Raw genomic sequence first — 22,444 nt, 5'->3', positions numbered from 1 at the left:
CACCACTTCTCACCTTGCACCTTGGGAAAAAAAAGTCCTTCAACATTATCAGGCTGTTGGCCCAGATCCTGCTGATCTTTTCTTGCTTTTCCTGTTTCAGCCTCGAAGAAGCCTCTTCCTCCTACTCCCGAGGACAACAGGGTGAGTGAGAGCCGGAACTCCAGGCACACATGGGTTCATGGCGCTGGCAGCCTGCTTGGGAAGTTCCCACCTGCATTTTCCTGTCGGCTCCAAGCTTCCAAGCCCTGGCTGCAAAGAACAGTCCTCCGTGACCAGCTTCACTGGGCCTGAACTTGTCCTGTGATCTGTCCACCTAGACTTCTCATCTAAAAATGCTGTGCTGCTTTTTAATGCCTTTAAATTCTGAGAGACAGAGACAAGAGAGTGCCCAGCCACTGCTGTCCATTGTTTCACTCCCTAAATGCCCACATAAGCCATCATGGGAACAGACCAAAAGTCAAGAACTCAATCCAAGGCTCCCACAAGGGTAGCAGGGACCCACCCACTTGAGCTATCACTGCTGCCTCCCAAAATGTAACCAGGCTAGAATATAGAGTCAGGGACCAGAGCCTGATATAAGACAAAGGTGTCTGACTTGGTGTCTTAACTGCTAAGCTCAATAGCTTCTCTTCCTCCACATTTCATTCACTCAAAAAACACTGATGACTAATTCTGTGTCCAGCCACTTTGGAGTATAGCAATAGCTCACAACTATGTAAAATCATGTACTTTATCTGTGTATTGACATTCTAACATATTGGAAACTTAATTTTAGTACTATTATATTTCAAAGCATTCCCATGTTTGCACTCTCTATTTTTAAAATGTGCTATCTGTTCCACCCACCTCAGAAAGTTACAGTTCCACTTTCATTTTGAACTTGGGAGATTGAGTCCCAAGAGAGACCTTGGGGCTTTCCCACGTCTACTCATCAACTTAACTTAGCAGAAATGTAGGGTTTCTGGCATAGTGGTTTTTAGCTCACAAAGTGATTCTCAAAGCCTGGTCCATGGGCTAACAGCATCAAATCCTCTAGGAGCACCTTAGAAATGCAGATTCTTAGGCTCTAGCCAGATCTATTGCATCTAAAATTCTGTGGAACAGGCCCAGTGATCTGCATTTGGTTAATGTTCCAGGTGATTTTGAGGTGCACTAAGGTGTGAGAATCGCATGTCTATAGTGTGCTGACTTGACAGACTTACATGGTATGGGAGCTGCTCTGCAGAAGCTCCTTCTGATGAGGAGATGAGAAAAGATTGGAATAGCGAAGATGAGCCCTCTCCCTACGGTCATACAAAAACCAGTGCCCACATTCAGGTACCTGCCTCTTATTACAGAACCTACTGAATTGCTCGAGTTTCTTCCTGAAGGATGAGCTTTGCATTTCTCCCTCCTGGCAATGTTATGATATTTCAAAACAGGCATTCTCCCCATGAAGGAAATGCTGCACCCTCCCAACCTTGGGTCTATTTCCTTTTATTCCTTATGGGCTGGAATTTAGATCTGTCACCAGCTTATTCTCTCATTATGACAAATGAATGTCTTTAAACTGTCCCAGGAGATAAAACCTCTCTGCTTTTCTTGCATTGAACTTCCAGATGCTATTTTAGCACCTTCCTTGAAGACAGGGTTCAGAATCCCACATGGTCCAGGTGCAGGCAGCTCTCCCTGCGCCATCCCTTGGAAACCAACACCTCTCATTTACAGTCACTCTGCCCGGCCTCATTTTACATATCAATGAGGTGAAAGTTAATCTCTCCTTGAGCTTAATCTCTTGACTAAGTCCAGACTTTTTAGGGGAACCTTCCGGATACTGCCCAGGGCATTTTAACTACTGGGGCTTTAGCCACTGCTCTAGCTTCCTTCAGACATCTAAACTCATTGCACACATCTGTTTCTTTGAACCACCGCAACTCATTCTGCTCTTCACGTGGGGAAATTACATCCTTGATGGGTGTTTAGGAAAATCAGATTTTCAGGCTCAAGAGCTCTCTGTGAAAAGCATGGTGGCTGTTTTTGTTTAAACACCATGGTCAAAGTCAGGGACAGGCCCAGGCATGGCCAATGTGGTCATAGTGCATATGGAAGTCCAAGTTTCTCTTGGTTTCACTACACCCAGGAAACTCAGGGTTTTTTTTTGGGTGGGCCCGTCTGGCCAGATGGTATTTTGGCTGAATAGCCTTTACAAACACATACACACACAGGTTGCTAGATTGCTGAACATGGACCACGCCCCCACCCGACATCCCCGATCCCAAATGCAGAATAGCCAGGCTTCCAGACATAAATTAAAAAATAAAATAAAAAAATTAAAAAATGAGAGTTGGTCTCTGGAAGGGAGAGCTCATGCAAAGATGAAGGCAGAAGCACCCGGAAGCCAGGGCCAAGGAGGAGAAATCCCTGCCCTTCCCTCAGGAACCCCACTTCTCCCTGGGCCACTGCCCCAAGAAAGGATCATTTCTACCAGCCATGAGGCCTCTAAGCCTCTTTAATGTCCAGTATTCCAAACTATTCGATTTTGTTGCCAGGCCCCGTTTTTCCCACCACAGCTCAAGGGAATGGCATCCTGCTAGTCAAGCCAGAGTGCTTGACTTTGACCCTCACAAGTGTCTGCCTATACTGACTCCTACGGGCTCACTCAGGAATGTCTGCTTATACCCTGGCTTCCTGTGAAGGCACCCTGTGCCTGCCCGTGTGCTCCAGGCTCTCTATGAATCCCCTCTAAGCCCCCGGGGCTGCCCTGCTGGGTCTGAAGAGACCACAGGAGCCAGGACTGTTCTGAGACCTGCAGCAGGGTGGCCAGGAAATGGGGCCTCTCTCCACCCCATTCCCCCACCTTGGCCCCCAAGCTATCCTTCTTAAGCACACAGACTTTCAGTTCTCCAAGCTGGTGAACTGCCAGACCCAGGTCTGTCAGACCAGTGCTCCCTTTCAATGGTAAATGTTAGGTAAATTTCCATTTGTTATCCTGAAAGGAGTTTGTAAAGTATACATTAACATGTCTTTTAAAAGAATTAAGTGCTGTAATTATAATATTTAAAAAGAAAAGAAAAAATAGTTTATGTGAGATGATGTGTAAGATTTTTAATATTTTTAAAGGATTTTGTTAAGGCTTAGTTACTGAGAGAGAATGGTAGAGACAAAAAGAGTTCTACCTGTTGATTTACTTTCTTTTTCTTTTTTAAAAAAGATTTATTTTATTATTTTTATTGGAGAGTCACATTTATAGAGAGAAGGAGAGACAAAGATCTTCCATCCACTGGTTCACTCCCCAAGTGGCCGCAACAACCAGAGCTGAGCTGATCCAAAGCCAGGAGCCAGGAGCTTCCTCCAGGTCTCCCACGTGGCTGCAGGGTCCCAAGGCTTTGGGTCATCCTCTACTGCTTTCCCAGGCCACAAGCGAGAGCTGGATGGGAAGTGGAGCAGCCAGAATACAAACCAGCATGCTGATTCACCTTCAAAAGGGCCACAACAATCAGGGCTAGGCCACACTGGATCCTGGAGCCAGGAATTTCATCTGGGTCTCTCACATGGGTTCAGGGTCATTAGAACTGGGGCAAGTCACAGCAACTTGCCATCCACCTGTGGACCCTGGATTGGATTGCCGCTCCTGGCTTCAATCTAACCAAATCCAGCAGCTGCAGGCATTGGGGAACTAAACTACTCAATGCCAACATTCTCCCCCTCTGTTTTTTTCTTTCTACCTCTCAAATAAATAAAGAATTCTGTGCAGGATATAAAATACTGCAGAGCATTTTACATCCTTAGCTGTTGCCCACTGAATGCCTGGAGCAAACCTCCAACTTTGTAATATTCTGAACACTGCCATGCCTGTCCAGCATGTGGGAAGATAACTCCCTAACTTGAAAACGCTTTTAGATTCTCTTCTTCTTAGGGACTGGTCAATGAGTTGGACCTATATTAAGGTGAATGCCAGGCCATAGCTTTCCCTTACTGGGTCTGGTTTCCTTGAACAAAGTTCTTCCCTCCCTTGGTTTTAAGGTAAAAGCCTAAGGCCCACTGACTCTTATCTGACTTCACAAGCTCCACAAATGTCTACACTAAATTTTAATATGGACCCAAATCAGTATGCCTAGTCTTTTGTATTTTTGTTTTGTTCTGTTTTATTTTAAGCTTTGATGCTTTCATGCCACCAAATGCTTCATTGTGCTCAGATCTGGGATTTGTGGACCTTGGCTGACATGGTACCTCTTTTTTACATCTTTGCTTGCTTTTGTCATCCCTACTCCACAGAGGTCACTTCGGGAAGCTGAGGAAACCCTGGTCATTGCCCTATATGACTACCAAACAAATGACCCTCAGGAGCTTGCATTGCAGCGGAACGAGGAGTATTACCTGCTGGACAGTTCCGAGATTCACTGGTGGAGAGTTCAGGACAGGAATGGGTAAGGCATCTTTGTGGTTGCTGTCCCAGTATTTGAAGTGTGCTTGGAACAAAGAACTTTGAAATGATTTGCCCCCTCTCCTTCAGCCTGTCTTCACCCTGAGTTAGGAAAGGAGATTAGAGACAGGAGAAGGAAGTAAGGGTCTTCCCTCTTCCCATTAATGCATAGCAGGCAGTCACTTGTGAGGTTGGGCCGATGCATCTAAAAACACCCTGGATTTTCCCAGTGTCCTCTAGAACTCAGAAAATTAGCAATGTATCCTCTGAAGCACTGTTGTTCTTGACTGCTTTAAAATAATTGTTTATTTGAAATGCAGAGTGACAGTAAGAGAGCCCAAGTGCCTGCACTCTCAGGACTGAGCCAGGCCAAAGCCAAGAGATAGAAGCTCTATCTGAATCTGTCATATTGGCAGGAACCCAAGTACTTAGGTCATTGTCTTCTCCCAGGCACGTTGGCACGAGACGGGATCAGAAGCATGGAGCAGGGACCAGCACTGTGATTCAACAGGCTAATCCTCCACTTTCAAGAACCAGCATCCCTTTGGGAGCCAGTTCTAGTCCCAGGAGCTTCACTTCTGATCTCATTTCCTGTTTATAGCCTGGGAATTTCAGTGGAGGATGGGTGTGCCCATGTGAGAGACCCACAAGAGGCTGATCCTGGCTTTGGATCAGCTCAGCTCCAGCCAGTGCAGCCATTTGCGGCCAGCAAATGGAACACCTTTCTCTCTTGGTCTCTCCTTCTCTCTGTAAGTCTCCCTTTCAAATAAAAATAAATTAATCTTTTAAAAAAAAAGCATGAAACAGCTAGAACCTGACGAGGCACTGTGAACATAGAATCAGGTATGTAAAACTACAGCTTATCTGCCGTGCCACAAAGCCGACCTCATTGTTAAGTGTTTAAGTGGCGATGAAGAGCAACCCATTATGTGATGCTTAAATTTAGCGAAAAACATGGAGATGGTACAGATTGTGACTATACTAAGAAACATCAGAAAAAATACTGAAGCTTTGGTTATATTAGTCTTTGAATTAGCCACACAAATGACTCCTGGATGAAAGTTACACAAATGCTAATTGTCCCCTATGGGATTTTTGAATGAAAAAATTAATTTAATGAATCCTTCTCTAAGATAAGTTGGCAAGGAAGTGAACAAGGCTGGTCCTCTCACCTTTTTATTTATTTGTTTGTTTGTTTATTTATTTTTTGAGCCTGCTGTGAGGAGATCCTAACCAGGAACAGGTTCCAGACTGCCAGGTCCTAAGGAACTGACTGACTTAGAAATTGATCGGTTCTGCAGCACGCCTCCTGGTGGCACCTGGAATCCTATGTCCGAGTACCTGTTGAGTCCAGTCACTTGCGCCATCTCCCAGGTTGGCCTTGGAAAGATGCTGCAATCAGGACAGGAAGACAGAGGACCTGGACTTTGGGGTCAGCACCTCTTGTCTCACATGATCACCTGTGTGCTTATCTGAGAGTTGCACATGACAGCATCAACTTTTCTGTCTCACATTCTTGGGACAGTCAGTGAGACGCTGAAGAACTTCATGAATTCTGCATATCCACATCAAACCGATAAAAATTACCATCATCTGTGCAGATGACTCAGCTGCCAAACACTAATCTGTTCAAAATGAAAATTATGATTTGGTCTATTCACAAAATTATAAATATATTGTGTGGCAATGAAGAAACAAGATTCAGTTAAGACAGATTTCCAAAAGGGAAATAGCAGAAAGAATGACCAGTGCCAGAATAAGCTGACTCTCATCAGTAATGAATGAACACAATGCCCTGAGTGTTGTGTTAAGGCTGATTCTGCATCTGGATGTCCAGTTCTCAGTGTGCCATGAGTGATAGCTGTGTCTGCCACTGACAATTTTTAGTCTTGATTCCTTTGCTCCTCCATGCATCTTCATGGCACAAATTATGCATTTCCAATTAAAAAGAATCACGAGATTGAGAATTGATATTATTTTATAAATCACAATGCTTTCTAGAACGAAAAGTGAGAAACAAATAAGCATCAATCTGTGGTCTGGCAGAGTAGGGTAGGATTTTACGTATCATCTGGATTAGCCTCCTGGCTTTCCCTCACTTTGGAGTTACAGAGCAGGAGTCCAAGAGTGGAAGGGAATCTTTCCATACCTCGTGGTTTTAAACGAGATAGTGAATATGAGAGCAATCAGGAAAACTACAAACTACAAAAATACAAATTGCCATGGTCTTAATAATTTATCAAACTTTTTATGCAATCATTAGTTCGACCTCCATATCCAGCCTAACTTTAGCCTTCCTTCTCACATTGATACCATTGCTATCTGAAGAAGCTCAGATAGGTATTCTGTAGGAGCAGGGATAAGGGATGCCTTCCTCCACACTGGAGCGTCTAGCTTTGATTTCCTACTCCCATTCCTGACTCCAGCTTCCTTCCAAGGCCAACCTGGGAGATGACTCAAGTCACTGGATCCCTGCCACCCACACAGAGACCTGGATTGAGTGAGCTCCCAGTTCCCAGCTCAGCTCCAGGGACCACTGTGGGCAATAAGGGGTTGAGGGATGGGGTGGTGATGAAGCATTGTATGGGGGCCTTACTCTTTTCCTGTCTCTTTCCTTTTCAAAATAAATTTTTAAATTTTTATTAAAGTTTGTAGCTCCAACTGTGATCTTATCTCTTAGATCTTGCCATTGGTTTTCATCTTTTATATCTTTATTATTTTGGCTTTCTGACTATGAAATAAGCACAGAAGTGGAAAAATACTGATTATCACGAACACAAAAGATATTTACTTACAGAAAATGGAGGCTGAACATTAAACTTTTTTTTTTTCCAGTAGGGGAAATTTCGCAATGAGGGAAAGCGCAAGCTGAGCTGTTGAAGTAAATCAGCCACTCTTATTTGTTCTCATGTTTTAGTGGCTCACATCCACTGCCTTTCACAGACAGCTTGTTGTTCTTACCAGTGTTTTAAATTTTAAACTTTGCAAGATCTTATCACAAAAGCCAAATGATTTGAGGCTGTTTAAATGACACTTAAATAGATTAAAGCTATAAAGAAAAATGTAAAAATTAGTTCCTATTAGCCTAAACACTCATTTTCCTTTTAACAGGCATGAAGGATATGTACCAAGCAGTTATCTGGTGGAAAAATCTCCAAATAACCTGGAAACTCATGAGTAAGCTATTTTATTTGTTTTTGAAAGCTATGATCATAAGTAATCCTCCTAGATTAGCAGGAAAGTAAGGCTTGACTACAAAAATACCAGATGTTCCCTTTTCTTGACCCACTTTCTTCTCTCCCATACCCTGGTCTCTAAATAAACAGTGAGCATGCAACCTACGTAGGGGGAGGAGGCAAGTGTCTGTGTACACCTGCCCGTTTAAAGGCATGGTCTTCAGGTGCTCAGCAGCTGTGGCAGAAAAGAACGCTTCTACAGAGTCAGGAAAATGTGTCTTACTTGGAAAAAAAAACTATTAGCATAGGATCAGACACAAAACAGGCTTAAAATATGACTTAATGCAACGCTTCAAATACCAAAATAATAGACAATGGATGTTTGATATTTGTTTTGATTGTGCTAAGCATTTCTTTCAAAGTTTTCATTTAAAGAAAGCTGGTACATTTTGGTTTTTTTTTTAAACATTTATTTGATTTTTATTGAAAAGTCAGATATGCAGAGAAGATCTTCTATCCATTGATTCACTCACCAAGCTGCCGCTAGGGCTGGAGCTGTGCCAGTCTGAAGCCAGAAGCCAGGAGCCTCTTGCAGATCTCCCACATGGGTGCAGGGTCCCAAGGCTTTGGGCTGTCCTCCACTGCTTTCCCAGGCCAGAAGCAGGGAGCTGGATGGGAAACGGAACCACCTGGATTGTAACTGGCATCCATATGGGATCCTGGTGCATTCAAGGCAAGCACCTTAGCCACTAGGCTACCACGCTGGGCCCAGGTAGCACATTTTAATGGCATTACAGAATGGTTAAGAAATTCAGTTGTGAGCACCAAGTACTCACTATGTCCTACACAGGAGCTGAAAGCTCAGAAGCAAGCACACTGTATAACAAAGAAAGATCACCCACCCAGATCAGGAGTCTAAAATAAAAGTTGGCATTGAAAAGAACCAGGACTTCCTAGAAAAATGGCTTGGAAATCCTGGGGTTAGGCATGGAAAGAACAAGATGGACTTAGAACACGTGTTGCACCACAAAGTAAGAAAAAGCTTTGTTTTAACGGCATGCCCATGTCAAATGGGCACAGAAGTCAACTTTAAAAATCTGCCTCTGGGCCCAGCGGCGTGGCCTAGTGGCTAAAGTCCTCGCCTTGAACACCCCGGGATCCCATATGGTCACCGGTTCTAATCCCGGCAGCTCCTTCCCATCCAGCTCCCTGCTTGTGGCCTGGGAGAGCAGTCGAGGACGGCCCGAAGCCTTGGGACCCTGCACCCGCATGGGAGACCCGGAAGAGGTTCCAGGTTCCCGGCTTCCTCTCTGTCTCTCCTCCTCTCTGTATATCCGGCTTTCCAATAAAAACAAAGAAATCTTTAAAAAAAAAATCTGCCTCTGACAAAATTGGGACCATCTCAGTAGCAAGGTAAAGAATGACAAAAATGGATTATAATCCTTTGAACAAAATAAGAATCTAGAATAAATAGTTAGCTAAGTAAATACATGAGAGTTCTTTCTTACAATAGAATGCCAAGAAATGAATTTAGAAGGGATTGTAATGTTAAAACAATCACCATTCCCAGCCCAAAGCTTTGGCTGATCAATCAATCAATGATCATCACAGCTAGGAGGTGAGCAGGTGATGCCATTACATGAGCAGTCTCAAAGTATTGCCCTGATCTGAGCCAAGTGACCCAAGTTCATGTCCATGCGCAACAGAGAAATATCATGTCTGCTTATGCAATGCACCAAGAAGGATACAAGCATCGTTTCTGTACTGTCCCTGACCCTAGAAAACACATAGCTTAGTTCAGTCGTGAGGATATATTAAATAAATCCAAATTGGGGGGCATCCCATAGGTAACCGGTCTATATCCTTCAGAAATGTTCGTGTCATGAACGACACCAAAGTTTCAGAAGGCGGTCTGTGTTAAAGCAGACTCTAAGGACATGGAACTAAATGCGTCTGTAATCCCAACTCAATCCTGAATCATACTACATTCTTTTGTTGTTGTTGTTGTTACAGGACACAATACAGTATCAGTATTAGTATTGTATATATGTTAAATTTTGGTGATATTTGGTAACAGTTATGTGATTGTAAAAATGGCATGTTTTGTGGCCCAAGAAATACACACTATTTTAAGAGCAAAAATCTACTCAAATGGTTCAGAAGAAAAAAAAGACTGTATGCTTTTCTACTTAGAGACGATGTGGTAAAGCACTTGTAGAGCATTTAATAATTTGTCCATCTGGATGAAGTACACATGGGAGTTATTTTATACTATTTTGTAACTTTTGTAAGTGTGGAATTACTAACATTAAAAAATGTTTACGTATTCACCAAAAAACGTGCGCTGAATAATAAAGCTCACAAAAATTTTTATTAGCTCTTTAGAGATCTAATTTGTGCAAACATGGTCATTATTTTCCATAAAATTGTACTATCAGTAGTAAAGATGTATCATTTTCTGAAGTCTCTCAACTGATGTTCACTTTGACCAAGTCTGTATAAATCAGTTATTTTCCTTGGCTAAAACAAGATTCATCAGGTCTAGGAACAGTTGAGCTGAGACAGGTGACATATTTTTCAATAAAATTAATCCTTTTATAATCAGTGACTTCGTAAGAAAAATAGGCTTTTTATTTTAGAAAACTCCTAGAGTAGGGGTTCTTGTTTTTGCTTTTAATCAGACTCTCTCTGTTTATGACTGAGGGAGAAAATTTACTTTTCTGATGAAAAATGGAACAGTAGGGAATAGTGGAGAATGCCCCCCCCAAAAAAACCCCCACACCTAAAATATACCCCCACTTAAAAGTAAGTTGTCATTTTTTAAAAATAAAACATTATATCATACAATCCAGTCTATAGACTTAGTTTGCATTTTCCAGATTATGAAATCTCAGCTGGAGTATAAAATGAGTCATAAGAAAACATGCAGATACTTAGTGTATGGCTGGATGTAAAAGATGTGCAGTGGGGTGACTTTTTATCCTTGAACATTTTAACGTTGCTGAGTTTCATGTGGAGTCTATGGAAGAACATCAGAATATACCGCTTAGGAATCTAAGCATGTTAGTAAATTGATTTGATTCAGGCCTCCTATGTTGGTTTGGACATGGGACCCTGGGCTTATCCCTTCTCTGTAAAATGAAAAGAGCAGACAGTAAAACATGCAGGTAGACCTCACTCTTTGATGGTGATACCATCAAAGATACTTATTTATTTGAAAGGTAAATAGACATACAGTGAGAGGGAGAGACCATCTACTGGTTCATTCCCAAGTGCAGCTGAAACTGGCCCAGGCCAAAGCGGAGACTGGCGGTTCCAGTCCGTTCTCCCATGTGAGTGCAAGGACTCAGATATGTGAGGCATCCCCTGCTGCCTCACATGCTGTGCATTTTCAGGCAGCGAGCTCAGGAGCAGAGCCAGGACTCAGACCCAGGCACTCTGATACGGAGGTCGGTGTTGTCTCAAACACTGAACTGAAGGCCTGCTTCTCTCCATTTTCAACACCCCACTGTAAGCAGCTGCAACTGGTCAGGTGGGACTTACAAATCAAAAAGCACAAAGGAGTTGCTTTTTTTTTTAATTGGAAAATTAGAAAGTCAGATATACAGAGAGGAGGAGAGAGAGTGAAAGATCTTCCATTTGATGATTCACTCCCCAAGTGGTCACAACGGCCAGAAACTGCACCAGTCCAAAGCTGGGAGCCTCTTCTGGGTCTCCCACATGGATGCAGGGTTCCAAGGCTTTGGGCGGTCCTTGACTGCTTTCCCAGGCCACAAGCAGGGAGCTGGATGGGAAGTGGGGCTCCTGGGATTGGAACCGGTGTCTATATGGGATCCTTGTGCGTTCAAGCAGAGGAGTTTAGCCACTAGGTTACTGCGCCAAGCCCAGCAATCGCTTTTTCATGGCTATTCTCAAATCAACATATTTGATAAGTGGTATCCGTTCCTCACAACTTCATCTCCATGAAATATATTAATTTTCCAAACTAATTACTAACAACTGATCGTCCTGTCTCCTCTGACCAGGGAAGAATGCCTGGCAACCTTGTCAAGTTTAACATGTAGGGGCCAAAACGTTATTGAAATACTACTAATAACATGGAAAATAACATCTCTGAAAATCACTCTCATGCTTATTTACCACGTTTTGGTTGTACTTCAGACATCAAAATTATGAAAATAATGCAATCTCTTCAGCAATGATCATTATTTAAACAATTTTGTTTTAATTCTCTCCAGCAAAAGCGTATCACCCTGGCAGTGGATTGTACCTTTGCACTGTAGAAATAGACACTAACCACATGGTTTTGTAGCTCTGTCTTTTATAGGTAAATAATGACATATTTTTTTAAATGTCATAGACATAAGACTTCTTCCTGTTTCCAGGTGGTACAACAAGAGCATCAGCCGAGACAAAGCTGAAAAGCTCCTTTTAGACACGGTAAGTCTCCTTCACCTGTGTTGCAGTGTGAAATAGAATGAATTGTACTGGTTTTCAGTCATGCTGCGGTTTCTGCCAATGGATCCTCGGTGGATTTCACAGCTGGTGAAGATAGCCTGAGGCTGAACAGGGCCAGCACACCACAGGATAAGAACCTGGCAGCAGGGGTGAGGGACAGGAAGTAACAGTGACACCAAGCTGCCATCAGCACAGTTGTAATGGTCACGGCCCTGGAGACTCCGCAGGACTGGTGTACTCTGCAGTTTTTTGTGAATATCAGGAATGTCTGTGCCTGACTCAGATTGTGCCGATTAGGCTGTGGATCCTGAGGAAATATAGGGGATCTCTGAAAAGGCTTCAGAGACTATATATTCTGAAAAAAAAAAAGCATGGATTTCAAGCATTTTGCTTCTTTTTAAATAACATTTTCCATGAAGTCTTAGAAGCCACCTATAATGCTTTCTTGACTTTTTCTCTAAAGGCATGCAGTGTGCCAAACACGGCTGACCTGATCCAGGGATGGCAGGGTTAAGGGAGAGAAGGATGAGAAGGCAGAAAGCAGAGCGTCATGGAGCAAGGTTTGGGTTCTGGTGTCTGTTCTACCAACAGCTCTGTGTGACCTTGGGGACATCTATTCTTGCTTCTGGACCTCGGTCCCTCATTGAGTTTAGCACTGAAGTAAATCAAGGATGACAGTTACCCACACTCATCCCACCACTCTGCTTGTGTGGTCTGCACAGTTGATCACAGTCTGTGACAGGGTGACTGTAATGAGAAGCAAAGCAAGCTCTGCTACAGTTGCACCGTATCATGAATGTTAGTGTCTTGGTGTCCACCATCTAAGGTGTTTATTGACTAAAACTCCTGTGGAGCACCATATGTGTTTTTCCATCAGACTATAAAAGCTTTTATTTTTTTTCTCCCTGGTGTACATGTCACAAAATAATTGCCCAATCAGTATTTGCTGAAGGAATAACTACATCAGATGCTTTATGAATTAAAAATTGGTTGATTATAAATATCCATTGGCGGAGTTTTCTAGAAACATAAGTTTCTAGAAACATCAGACCTGGAACATCTAGGTGAGTTGGAGACTCTGTCAAGCTTGCAGCACCAAAAGGCCTAACAAACATGTCTCATCAGTTCACTGAGTATCACTTCCTCCAAAAGACTTCGGGAACTTTCCCTGTCCCTAGCTGTGGGGTGTGAGTTTTCTCATCCTTGGGCCCTTATGGTGCAACATGGTGACTTTTCTGGTAGTTCTGTTCTCCTTCTGTCTTGGAGCTTGTTAATTTCTCTTCTGTCTTCTCTTCTGCACCTAGTCAGAGGGCAAATCCCTTGTGAGCAGGTACTCTGCGGCACACTCATTACACCTTCCAACATCTCCTATTTGGGGTGACTTGAATTTCATACCAGATCCTTAAATAAGGCATTGATTCATCACATTTCTGTGCTTCTAAGATAGTAATAAAAATGCAATATTTCAAGAGATGAAAAAAAACACGCCAGAATGAAAGATGGTCAGAGACGCATACTGCAGCATGCTAAGGCAGTCCATCTCTGTCCAAGAATATGTATGTGTATATATATATATGTTTATAAACAAGAATATGTTTATATATATAAAGAAACATGAGAGAAAGCCAGTGTGTCTCAGATAAAGATAGATGTGGAATTAGCATTTCCGGCAGATAGTGTACCATAGCAGATGACAATAATGGCTAACAGTCACACTAATAGTATTTCTCCTGGAGTTGTATTCTAGGAGCAACTCTTTAGTTTTCCTGATAGCCTTAGAAAGGTCATTTTTGAAAGAATAGATTTAAACTCATACATGAAATCACAAAGTATCTGGAATTCACCTAGAGGGTTGGAGCTAGAATTTCCATTTGAAAGTATCTGGCTCATCCCCTTGTTATCATAGGCTAATAAACTTGGACCAAGATCATAAACATAAGAATTAAGGACATAGTCTGGATTAAGGCAGGAATGCCTCTAACATAGACATGCGCACTGTCGCACACATGCAGAGTTAATGAGGGACTACGTGATTTACCACCTACTCATCCACCCTACCAAGCGCTACATATATACGTTATATGTACACACATATTTTTTTACCTTTTCAGCGTAATTTTTTTCTAGTTGATTTTTTTTCCTGTTGATTTCTTATTTCCTGGCGTAAAGTAGTGCAGGATGAAATGGGACCTTGGATACAGCCCAAAGGAGCAAGGACTCCAATCTGCCTGCACTGTACAAGACAGCGTCTGCTTGTGAGTCCTGGCAGGAGATGTGAGTACTGCCTCTTGAGGCTGCAGGGCTGCTGCGGGTCGAGCCTGCCTCTGAACCCCTTGCAGGATGCAGGTGGTAAAGCACGTGCTGGGTGTGTCACTTTCCTCAGAACTCTTGGCAACCCAGCCACAAACCAAGGTTAACTGCTGCTGTCACAGAAAGTCACCCATAACAACCACATGGAAGGGAAGCATGCTTCAAAGCTAAGCAACATGTGGTTGCTGTCGGCAACCTTGCTTCTGCTTTGCCCTAGTGCCTGTAGACAGCTGAGTCTTAACAACTGAGCCCTGCTCTAATTACAAGTTTTCTTCAGGAAAGCAATGGCTTCTTTGAAAGCGTAACAGCTCACAGGAAAGCAACAAAACATTCTTCATTAGGTGGAAGACATGTTTGCACTCCCCTCTTGAAATTTGCCGAACTTCTGATCTTTCTGGTCTGTGTTTCTTTCCCTTTAGTGCAAGTTACACACTCCAGCAAGGCGTGTCTTTGCTGAGGCTTTGCTTCTTCCTGTCTTGCTCTAACCCATCGCAAGAGCCACGACACATTATTTGGCAGGAGAAACATTTTAAAGACAAGCTATGCTATCTGGATGAATATCACACATGCATTATGTTAAGCAAAACCAAATTCAGTATCCACAGCAGTGAAATGCTAGAAACAACTCATTGTTAATGAGTTGGATAAACAAAATAGGGAGTGTCCATCCAATGAAAGTCTGCTTGGTCATTGGAAGGACACGACACTAACAGGTGCTCCAGAGCACTGTAGGTCAGATGAGCCCGCAAGCACATGCTAAGCGAAGGAAGCCACCACAAAGACCCCATGTTGTGTGATTTCGTTTGTGAAGCCACTTCCAAAAATTATGCAAAACAGAATTAAAAATGTTTATTTCAGCAGAAATGCTGAAATTATATGTATGATGCAATCTTCAAAACATTTAGAAAAATGCATGCATTTCACAATTTCATACCAAAATAAACTTACATTTTAATTATATTTCCATCAACTTTTGGGCACATCCTTGTATATAAAGTATCTAGTACAGACAAATCTACCAACAGTAGCAGGCACATCAGTGTGGCGGGGGTGCATATGGAACTAAGACGTCTTTGTGGAGTGATAAAAATATTCTGAAATCAGATTTTGATGATGGATGCACAACTCTGTGAATGTCTAAAAATCATTGAATTGTATACTTTAAGTATACAATGATAAAATTTCATGGTATGCAAATTATGCTTCAAAAGCTCCTTTTACAAACCAGTTAACTTAGCTGGGATTTTTTTTTTTTTATGTCCTGTAAATCACCTTCACTTCAGAAACTGAATAAACTACTAACATCAACAAGGGGGAATATATACATTATGAGAAAAAATTAAGATTTTCTTTAAAAAAAGTGAACACAAGTTGTAGGATCCTTGATGTTTTATTGCATAAGTAGTTTTACATTTGCATCTGAGAGAAAGAAAATGAGAATATGGTTAGTTCTTGAAGCTCTCTCTTCTCCCCACCTCCCTTGTGAAGCCAGGGTTCTTTTAGCCAAATCAACACTCTGGAAATGGTTCAAGAAATTTCATTCTCATTTAGGAAATGAGTTTCTGGGACAGAAATTTTAAATTCCAACACCACCCCCCCCGCTTTCACCACACCATGGAAAATGGAGAAGTGACTTGTAACAGCCGTTGAATGAAGACATCATGGACTAGAGAATGATCATGGGCTTTGCTCGGATGCCCAGGTTCACATCCCAGCTTTGTCAAACACCTTTCAGCTATTGGGAATCAATGTCTTCCTGGGTAAAGTGAGGATAATAAAATCCAGACTGTAATGCTGTGCAGAGTTTGGAGAAATGTCTGCAGAGAGTTTGGCACAAGGAGCACTCTAAAAGGGTAGATTTTTGTGTCATTCATAGCTAGCATCAGCATTCATGTAGTTCCTGACCCATACAGGGACCTAGGAAATATTGACTGGCTGAATACATAGATGGTACCACATTATTACTGGAAATCAGCTATATGTTAACCTGGCCTTCAGTGTTTCCTTCTTTCACAAGCAAGAAAGGGAGCTTACACATGAGACTGGCTTTTGAGGATCACAACCTTCCATTCTTTCTAACCATTCCAGGGCAAAGAAGGAGCCTTCATGGTCCGAGATTCCAGGACTCCAGGCACCTACACTGTGTCTGTCTTCACTAAGGCTGTTGTAAGGTAAGGTGCTGGCTCAGTTCAGCAAAGTGGGGAGACACAGTTTAGAGGTGGGAGCATGATGGGCTGCCCACAGCAATCAAAAGTAGGCTGGGGGTGGGGAGGGAAGCATTTGTTGTACAAGATGTAGCTTGCTCATGACAGAATGTACGAGTATGATCCTTGCTCCATTTTTAATTCAAACATCCTGCTAAAGCACATCCTGGGAAGCAGTAGGTGATAATTCAAGACCTGGTTCTCTACCCTCCATATGGAAGACCTGGATTGAGTTCGAATTGCCTGCCTTCAGCCTGAGGCAGCATCCTTTGCTGCAGGCTTTTAGCGGTTAAACAGATAGAAGATATTTCTGTCTTATCTCTGGCTCTCTATTTTTCAAATAAGTAAGCTTCTTTAAATAAAAATAAAGGAAATACAACTGTCATTGTGGCATAGCTGCCACCTACATCTGGTATCTTGTATATTAGTGCAGTTTCAAGACCCAGTTGCCTCACTTCCACTCCAGCTCCCTGCTGAAATGCCTGAGAAAGCAAAGGAAGAGGTTTCAAGTGCTTGGGCCCTGAAGCTCCTGGCTCCTAGCTTCACCCTGGCACAGCCCAAGCCATTGCAACTTTTTCAGGAGTGAGCCAACAGATGGATGATCTCTCATTCTCTTATCTCTCCCTCTCTGTAACTCTGCCTTTCAAACAAATGGATAAATCTGCAATAAAGAAAAGAAAGGGAAGAGGTAGAGGCTCGCTGCAAATGGTCGGCTTTGTCCTATTCACTCTGAGGCAACCAAGACCAAGGAGATCAAGGGCAGAGCGGAAGAAACTTGCTTTCTTAGTTAGGAAGCACAGAGTGGCGTCAGATGCCAAGTCCTCTTCATGAAAGGAGACCTCCAGAGAAGTGAAACAGTGGGCCCTGTAGCTGATGACCAGATGAGTAAATACCTAGGGCATCACAAAAGATATTTCCCATTGGAGGTGAAACTACTTGAATTCCATTTCTAAGAAATTCAACTGCTAAGAAAACTCGTCATTGAGCCACTGTGCTGGCCCTCAGTGCTCATGGACAAGGGTCAAAGAACCGGAGTTGCTTCCCTGCAGCAGTGGGCTGACACAATCAAAGCCAAATCCATGCTCCAGCCAAGCTGACTGCAGCTCAATTTCTTTAAGAGTCTCGTAGGTCACAAATGCTCCTCTGACTAGAGAATTACTAAGAACACCCAGTTTAGGAATGATCAAAGGACCATAAGAATTAAGAGAAAAGAAAAGCAATTTTACAGCTGTCTTCAGGGAGGCTTAGATAGACCTGGACCAAGAGCAGGTTTTGGAAAGTAGCTAAGAGGAGGGTCACCTACCAGAGAGAGGGAAGAACATGCTAAATATCACAGTAGGACTGGCCTGTGCTCTGGCCAGAAGGCAATGAGGAATGTGAACAGTAAGGTGTGACGAAGAAGGAATGAGAGATAAAGGCTGATTTGAACGTTTTCCCAAACCACCAGCTCTGGCATTCACTAAGAAGATCCCCAAGACTAACATTTCCCAAGATGAATTATAGCAAAGGCCTAAAAAGCAACATCAGCAAAGGGAAAGGCACCTGGGGCCAAGATCAGAAGACACCAAGCACAGGCTTCCATAAGAGACCTCTCCTAGGGCAGTCACCCTGGGTCTGCACACTCTGGTAACCAGTTATTGCAATGTGTGTGAAGTCTTTTCTGTAGAGAGCTCCTTCGGGAGACTCAGAGCTATGAGTTCTTATCAGAGACTGCTTATCCAAATACCCTCATCCTAGCACATAGCCAAATTCCAGAATCCCAGTAGGAATCCAAGAGTTCAGCATAAGCCATTATCACTGAAGCCATATCATTGATAGTTTAAACTCAGGAAGGCACACTTCATCAGGGAACGTTGAGAGCCCTGTTGAAAATCAAGCTCCAAAACACCAGCTGGAGCTAACCATGCAAGCCAGTCAGATACATACAAAGAAAGCAGAGACACGTATTCAACAGACTTGACAGTTAAATAAATTCAAGGACAAAGGAAAGCAAACACATAATATATAAAATACTGATTCTCCTGTCTTGTGGCCATGGAAGAAAAAAATCACCAATGGACCACGGCACTGTTTCTAGCAGTCCAAGTACAGCCTCAGAATCCTTCTTCTTTTTTTAATTTTGAGTTTTATGGTTCAATTCCATAGGGTCTAGGATATCCCCTCTCCTCTCACAAAACTCCCACCCCTGACTGATTTTTTCCGTATTACAATAGTTCAGTCCTTCATAAGCAGTCATAAATCCATCAGCCTGTTATTCAAGTGTGCTCTGACATTGCTGGTACAGATAATGTCAGGCAGTCCAGCATCCCATTGTCTAGATATGTCCAACAGTTTCTTTGGGAGTCCATCTTTGATTTGGTCTTGGGGTTTAGGCCTGCCAGCATGTCCCAAGGTTACCAAGGGTGATGCAGCGATGTTCTTTGGTCATAAGAAGCACCAGAAACAAACTGATGAGGAATGTTGGCTTTATTATGCAAAGGTTATATCTTTTAAAGGGTAAGAAAGGAGAGGGCAGGAGGGCATCTTCCAGCAGCCCCCCCCCCACCTCCCACTCACCCATCCACCCCCCCACCCTTGGCCCAGCAAACACTATGATTGGTTATACCACACATCTATTCCCCTTGACCTTCTAGCCATGTCAGAGGTGACACTCCACGTGTAGGCCTGGAAGCTGTGCCTCAGGCCATGGGGAGGCAAACTATAAGCCATGCCCACCAGGTAGCTGGCAGAAGCTGGGGAGCGATTGCCCACAATTTAGAAGGAGAGATGCGTATTGTATTGCATCTTCACAACTGGATATGGTTGTCTATTAAGCCGTCACTATACATTCCCTTAAATGAGAGGCCATGAAACAAAGTCAACAACAGGTATGAGGTTGAAACAAAAGATTTACAGCACAATGTGGTTCCTTAGGCTCAAGGATTTCCCCTTCCACCTTCCTCGTCCCACCTCTGCTCCACTGTTTTTCACCATATAATTACAATAGTATAGTCCTCAGCAACAGTCACAAGTCTATCATTCTGCTATTTGAGTGTATTACGACATTATAGGTACAGACAATGGTTGGTATAAAGTCAAGCATTCTATTGTCAGGATATATGTAACAGTTTCTTTCGGAGTCCCTCTTTTATTCAGAAGTAGAGATGCATACTGCAATGTATCTCCACTGCATGGTATACCTGATATTTAGGATTACCTATAGAATCCTTCTTAATACAATGTTCCAGGCATTGACAGATGAGTTGTCAAGACTGATGTGCAAGTTGAAATGTATCTGCCACCTTTATGAGAGATCACAGAACAAGATAGAAAGAATAGAAAACCTGTAGACATTTCCATGCTTCAACTTTGCTTCTTTTAAAAGACATTTATTTATTTATTTGAGAGAAAGAAAGGGAGAGAAATAAAGAGAATTCCCATTAACTACCTTATTCCACCAAAGCCCATGCTGGCTAGCATAGAGACAAGCCAAAGCTAACTACTGGCAGCTCAATCCAAGTCTCCCATATGAGTGATCGAATCAGCTACTTGACCTGCCTACGGGGTGTGAGTCGTTTGAAAACTGGAGTGGGAACTGGAGCTGGGATGCGATGATACCAGGCATTTTCATGTTAAATCCAGGTATGCTTGCTGATTTCATAACCATTTGGCCAAACACCCATCCAGTCAACACTGTCTCTTAATAACCACTGTATTCATGCTGCCTTTGCTTAAAGTGAGAACAACCCCTGTATAAAGCATTATCATATCAAAGAAACTAACGACAACCCCAAGCGATACTATGTGGCTGAAAAGTACGTCTTTGACTCCATCCCGCAGCTCATCAAGTACCACCAACACAATGGAGGAGGTAAGATGCTGGGGACAGAACCCAGGGGAAACCTTCCCAGGAAACTCAGAGAAAAGTCATCAAAGCTCAGCCTGATTTCTTCCTATCAAACAAGCTGAAAATAAATAGTAACCAAATATACAAATAGAAAAAGAGGAGTGATATCTGATCACCTCACCTATCTTCCATTAGCAAACTTTGCTGCAGACAATATGGAAGTTCATCATCACATCCATGCCCGTGAATCTTCTCCAGGAGGGTGTGATATCAATGATAGGCCTTGGGATTTTATTCCACAATAAGAGTAGGGTTTGCATTAAATTATATTTTGTTCCCAGGGATTTAATTGAACTGGTTGCTCCGGCAGAGCCCTAACCACTGCCTTTGGCTTTTTGATCAACCCAGGTCTGGTCACACGACTCCGCCATCCAGTTTCTTCTTGGAGACAAAAAGCCCCAGTCACAGCAGGGCTGCGATATGGTGAGCACTATCATTAGAAATGTAATGCATCTGAGTTAAAACTCATGCCCTCAGAGGTCTTGGGAAAATTCTCAATGCATTTGCCTTGAGTCTAACTTGAGTCTAATACCCCAAAGTTCAAATGGTCATTGGAATAAGTATGCTATATACTGAAAGATGGTAATACTGAGAACTCTTACAATGGGTATAAGAGAAATATATATATATATATATATATATATATACACACACACACACATGTAACACTAGCATATTTTATATTTTATAATATATATAAGCATGTACATACACATAATATTATATATAAACATGTACAGTGTCCACTGCTTTTAATGAAGGGTTACATCATCAATGAAGGATTTGTTGAGCACCAACTTCATACAGAGTGTCTGCTGAATGCTGGTAATAAAAATATTTGAAGACACTGCCATAGTACTGTTTTTCCACCTATATTCTAGGATGTTTGTAACATCTTGTTTGTCGGGTTGGGTTTACTGCAAGGGCTGCAGTCTGGCAGCATATAAAACTATATGCATAGTTATTTTGAACGCCTTTAGTCAGGGCATGCTGCGCTAGTGTCATATCTCCTGCTATGCCTTCCTTCCTGCCCTAGAAAACTGCCTTACCCACTTGTCATTAGAAGGGATTTGCATTTACATTCCTTGGCCCAAGTTGGCTTGATAAGGCTGGTCCAGTTTTCATTTAGGCTGGTGGCTCTCAAACTTCAGTGTATGAAAGTCCTCCCTAATGTTAATGAAGCACATTGGTCCTGGGACCCTCCCCAGCACCTAACAAGACAGTCCTTGATGGTTGGGTCCTCAATGGTGCAATTTCTTAGAATTATTTTATTTTTATTTGAAAGGCAGAGCTACATAGAAAAGGAGAGAAAGACAGAAAGGGTTTCCATCCACTGGCTCACTCCCCAAATGGTCACAATGGCCGAAGCTGAGTCAATCCAAAGCCAGCTTCTTTCAGGTCTCCCACGTGGGTGAAGGATCCCAAGGACCTGAGCCTTCCTCTACTGCTTTCGCAGGCCATAAGCAGTGAGCTGGTTGATTTCCAGGACTTCAACCAGCGCCCATGTAAGATATGGCTCCTCAGGCAGAGGCTTAGCCTGATTTGCCACAGCACCAGCCCCATCGAGTATGCATTTAAACAAATACGTTTGGTGACACAGGTGGTAAGGGGGAATACTTTGAAAAACACTGCCCTAGGCACTTCAGCCAGAAGTGTCTGGCACATAGTAAGTACTCGGTTCTGTTTGCTGTTGGGCCTACTTCTTTAAGATCAAGGAAAGGATAATGCATCATCATCTTTCTGCTAAAAATAAGGTTCTTCCAATAACCATGGAATCCTAACGGACCATGCTTGAGGGAAGCTCAGTGATGGCCTGGCTAACCCATTCATTTGGTTGACTGAAAACTGAGGCTCAGCTGGGTTTTTGTTTCTCAGACATTTTTTTGAGCTCCTGCCATGTGCTGGACACTGTATTGGCTTGTGTTTCTGCACAATTCTTCTTTGAATCCACCCACCTCTTTCACCTCCACTCCTGCCAAGGCTTTGCAGAGGGCTAGGTATGTAGTGC

At 42.7% G+C, this 22,444-nt stretch overlaps 1 protein-coding gene across 1 annotated transcript in view; it reads left to right on the top strand.

The window, feature by feature from the left end:
* Nucleotides 1-22,444, top strand: part of ITK (IL2 inducible T cell kinase) — a 59,956-nt gene that overhangs the window by 28,097 nt on the left and 9,415 nt on the right. Inside the window, exons 5-11 of the mRNA XM_004587593.3 lie at nt 101-141; nt 4,255-4,406; nt 7,514-7,579; nt 11,964-12,018; nt 16,435-16,517; nt 20,267-20,400; nt 20,785-20,859. Of these exons, the coding sequence (XP_004587650.1) occupies nt 101-141; nt 4,255-4,406; nt 7,514-7,579; nt 11,964-12,018; nt 16,435-16,517; nt 20,267-20,400; nt 20,785-20,859 (606 nt within the window). The remainder of the gene's footprint in view (nt 1-100; nt 142-4,254; nt 4,407-7,513; nt 7,580-11,963; nt 12,019-16,434; nt 16,518-20,266; nt 20,401-20,784; nt 20,860-22,444) is intronic.

The sequence above is a fragment of the Ochotona princeps genome, chromosome 19 (genome assembly GCF_030435755.1).
Source record: "Ochotona princeps isolate mOchPri1 chromosome 19, mOchPri1.hap1, whole genome shotgun sequence".
Lineage (NCBI taxonomy): Eukaryota > Metazoa > Chordata > Mammalia > Lagomorpha > Ochotonidae > Ochotona > Ochotona princeps.
Note: the sequence above shows the minus strand (reverse complement) of the source record. Positions and strands in the feature narration are given on the sequence as shown.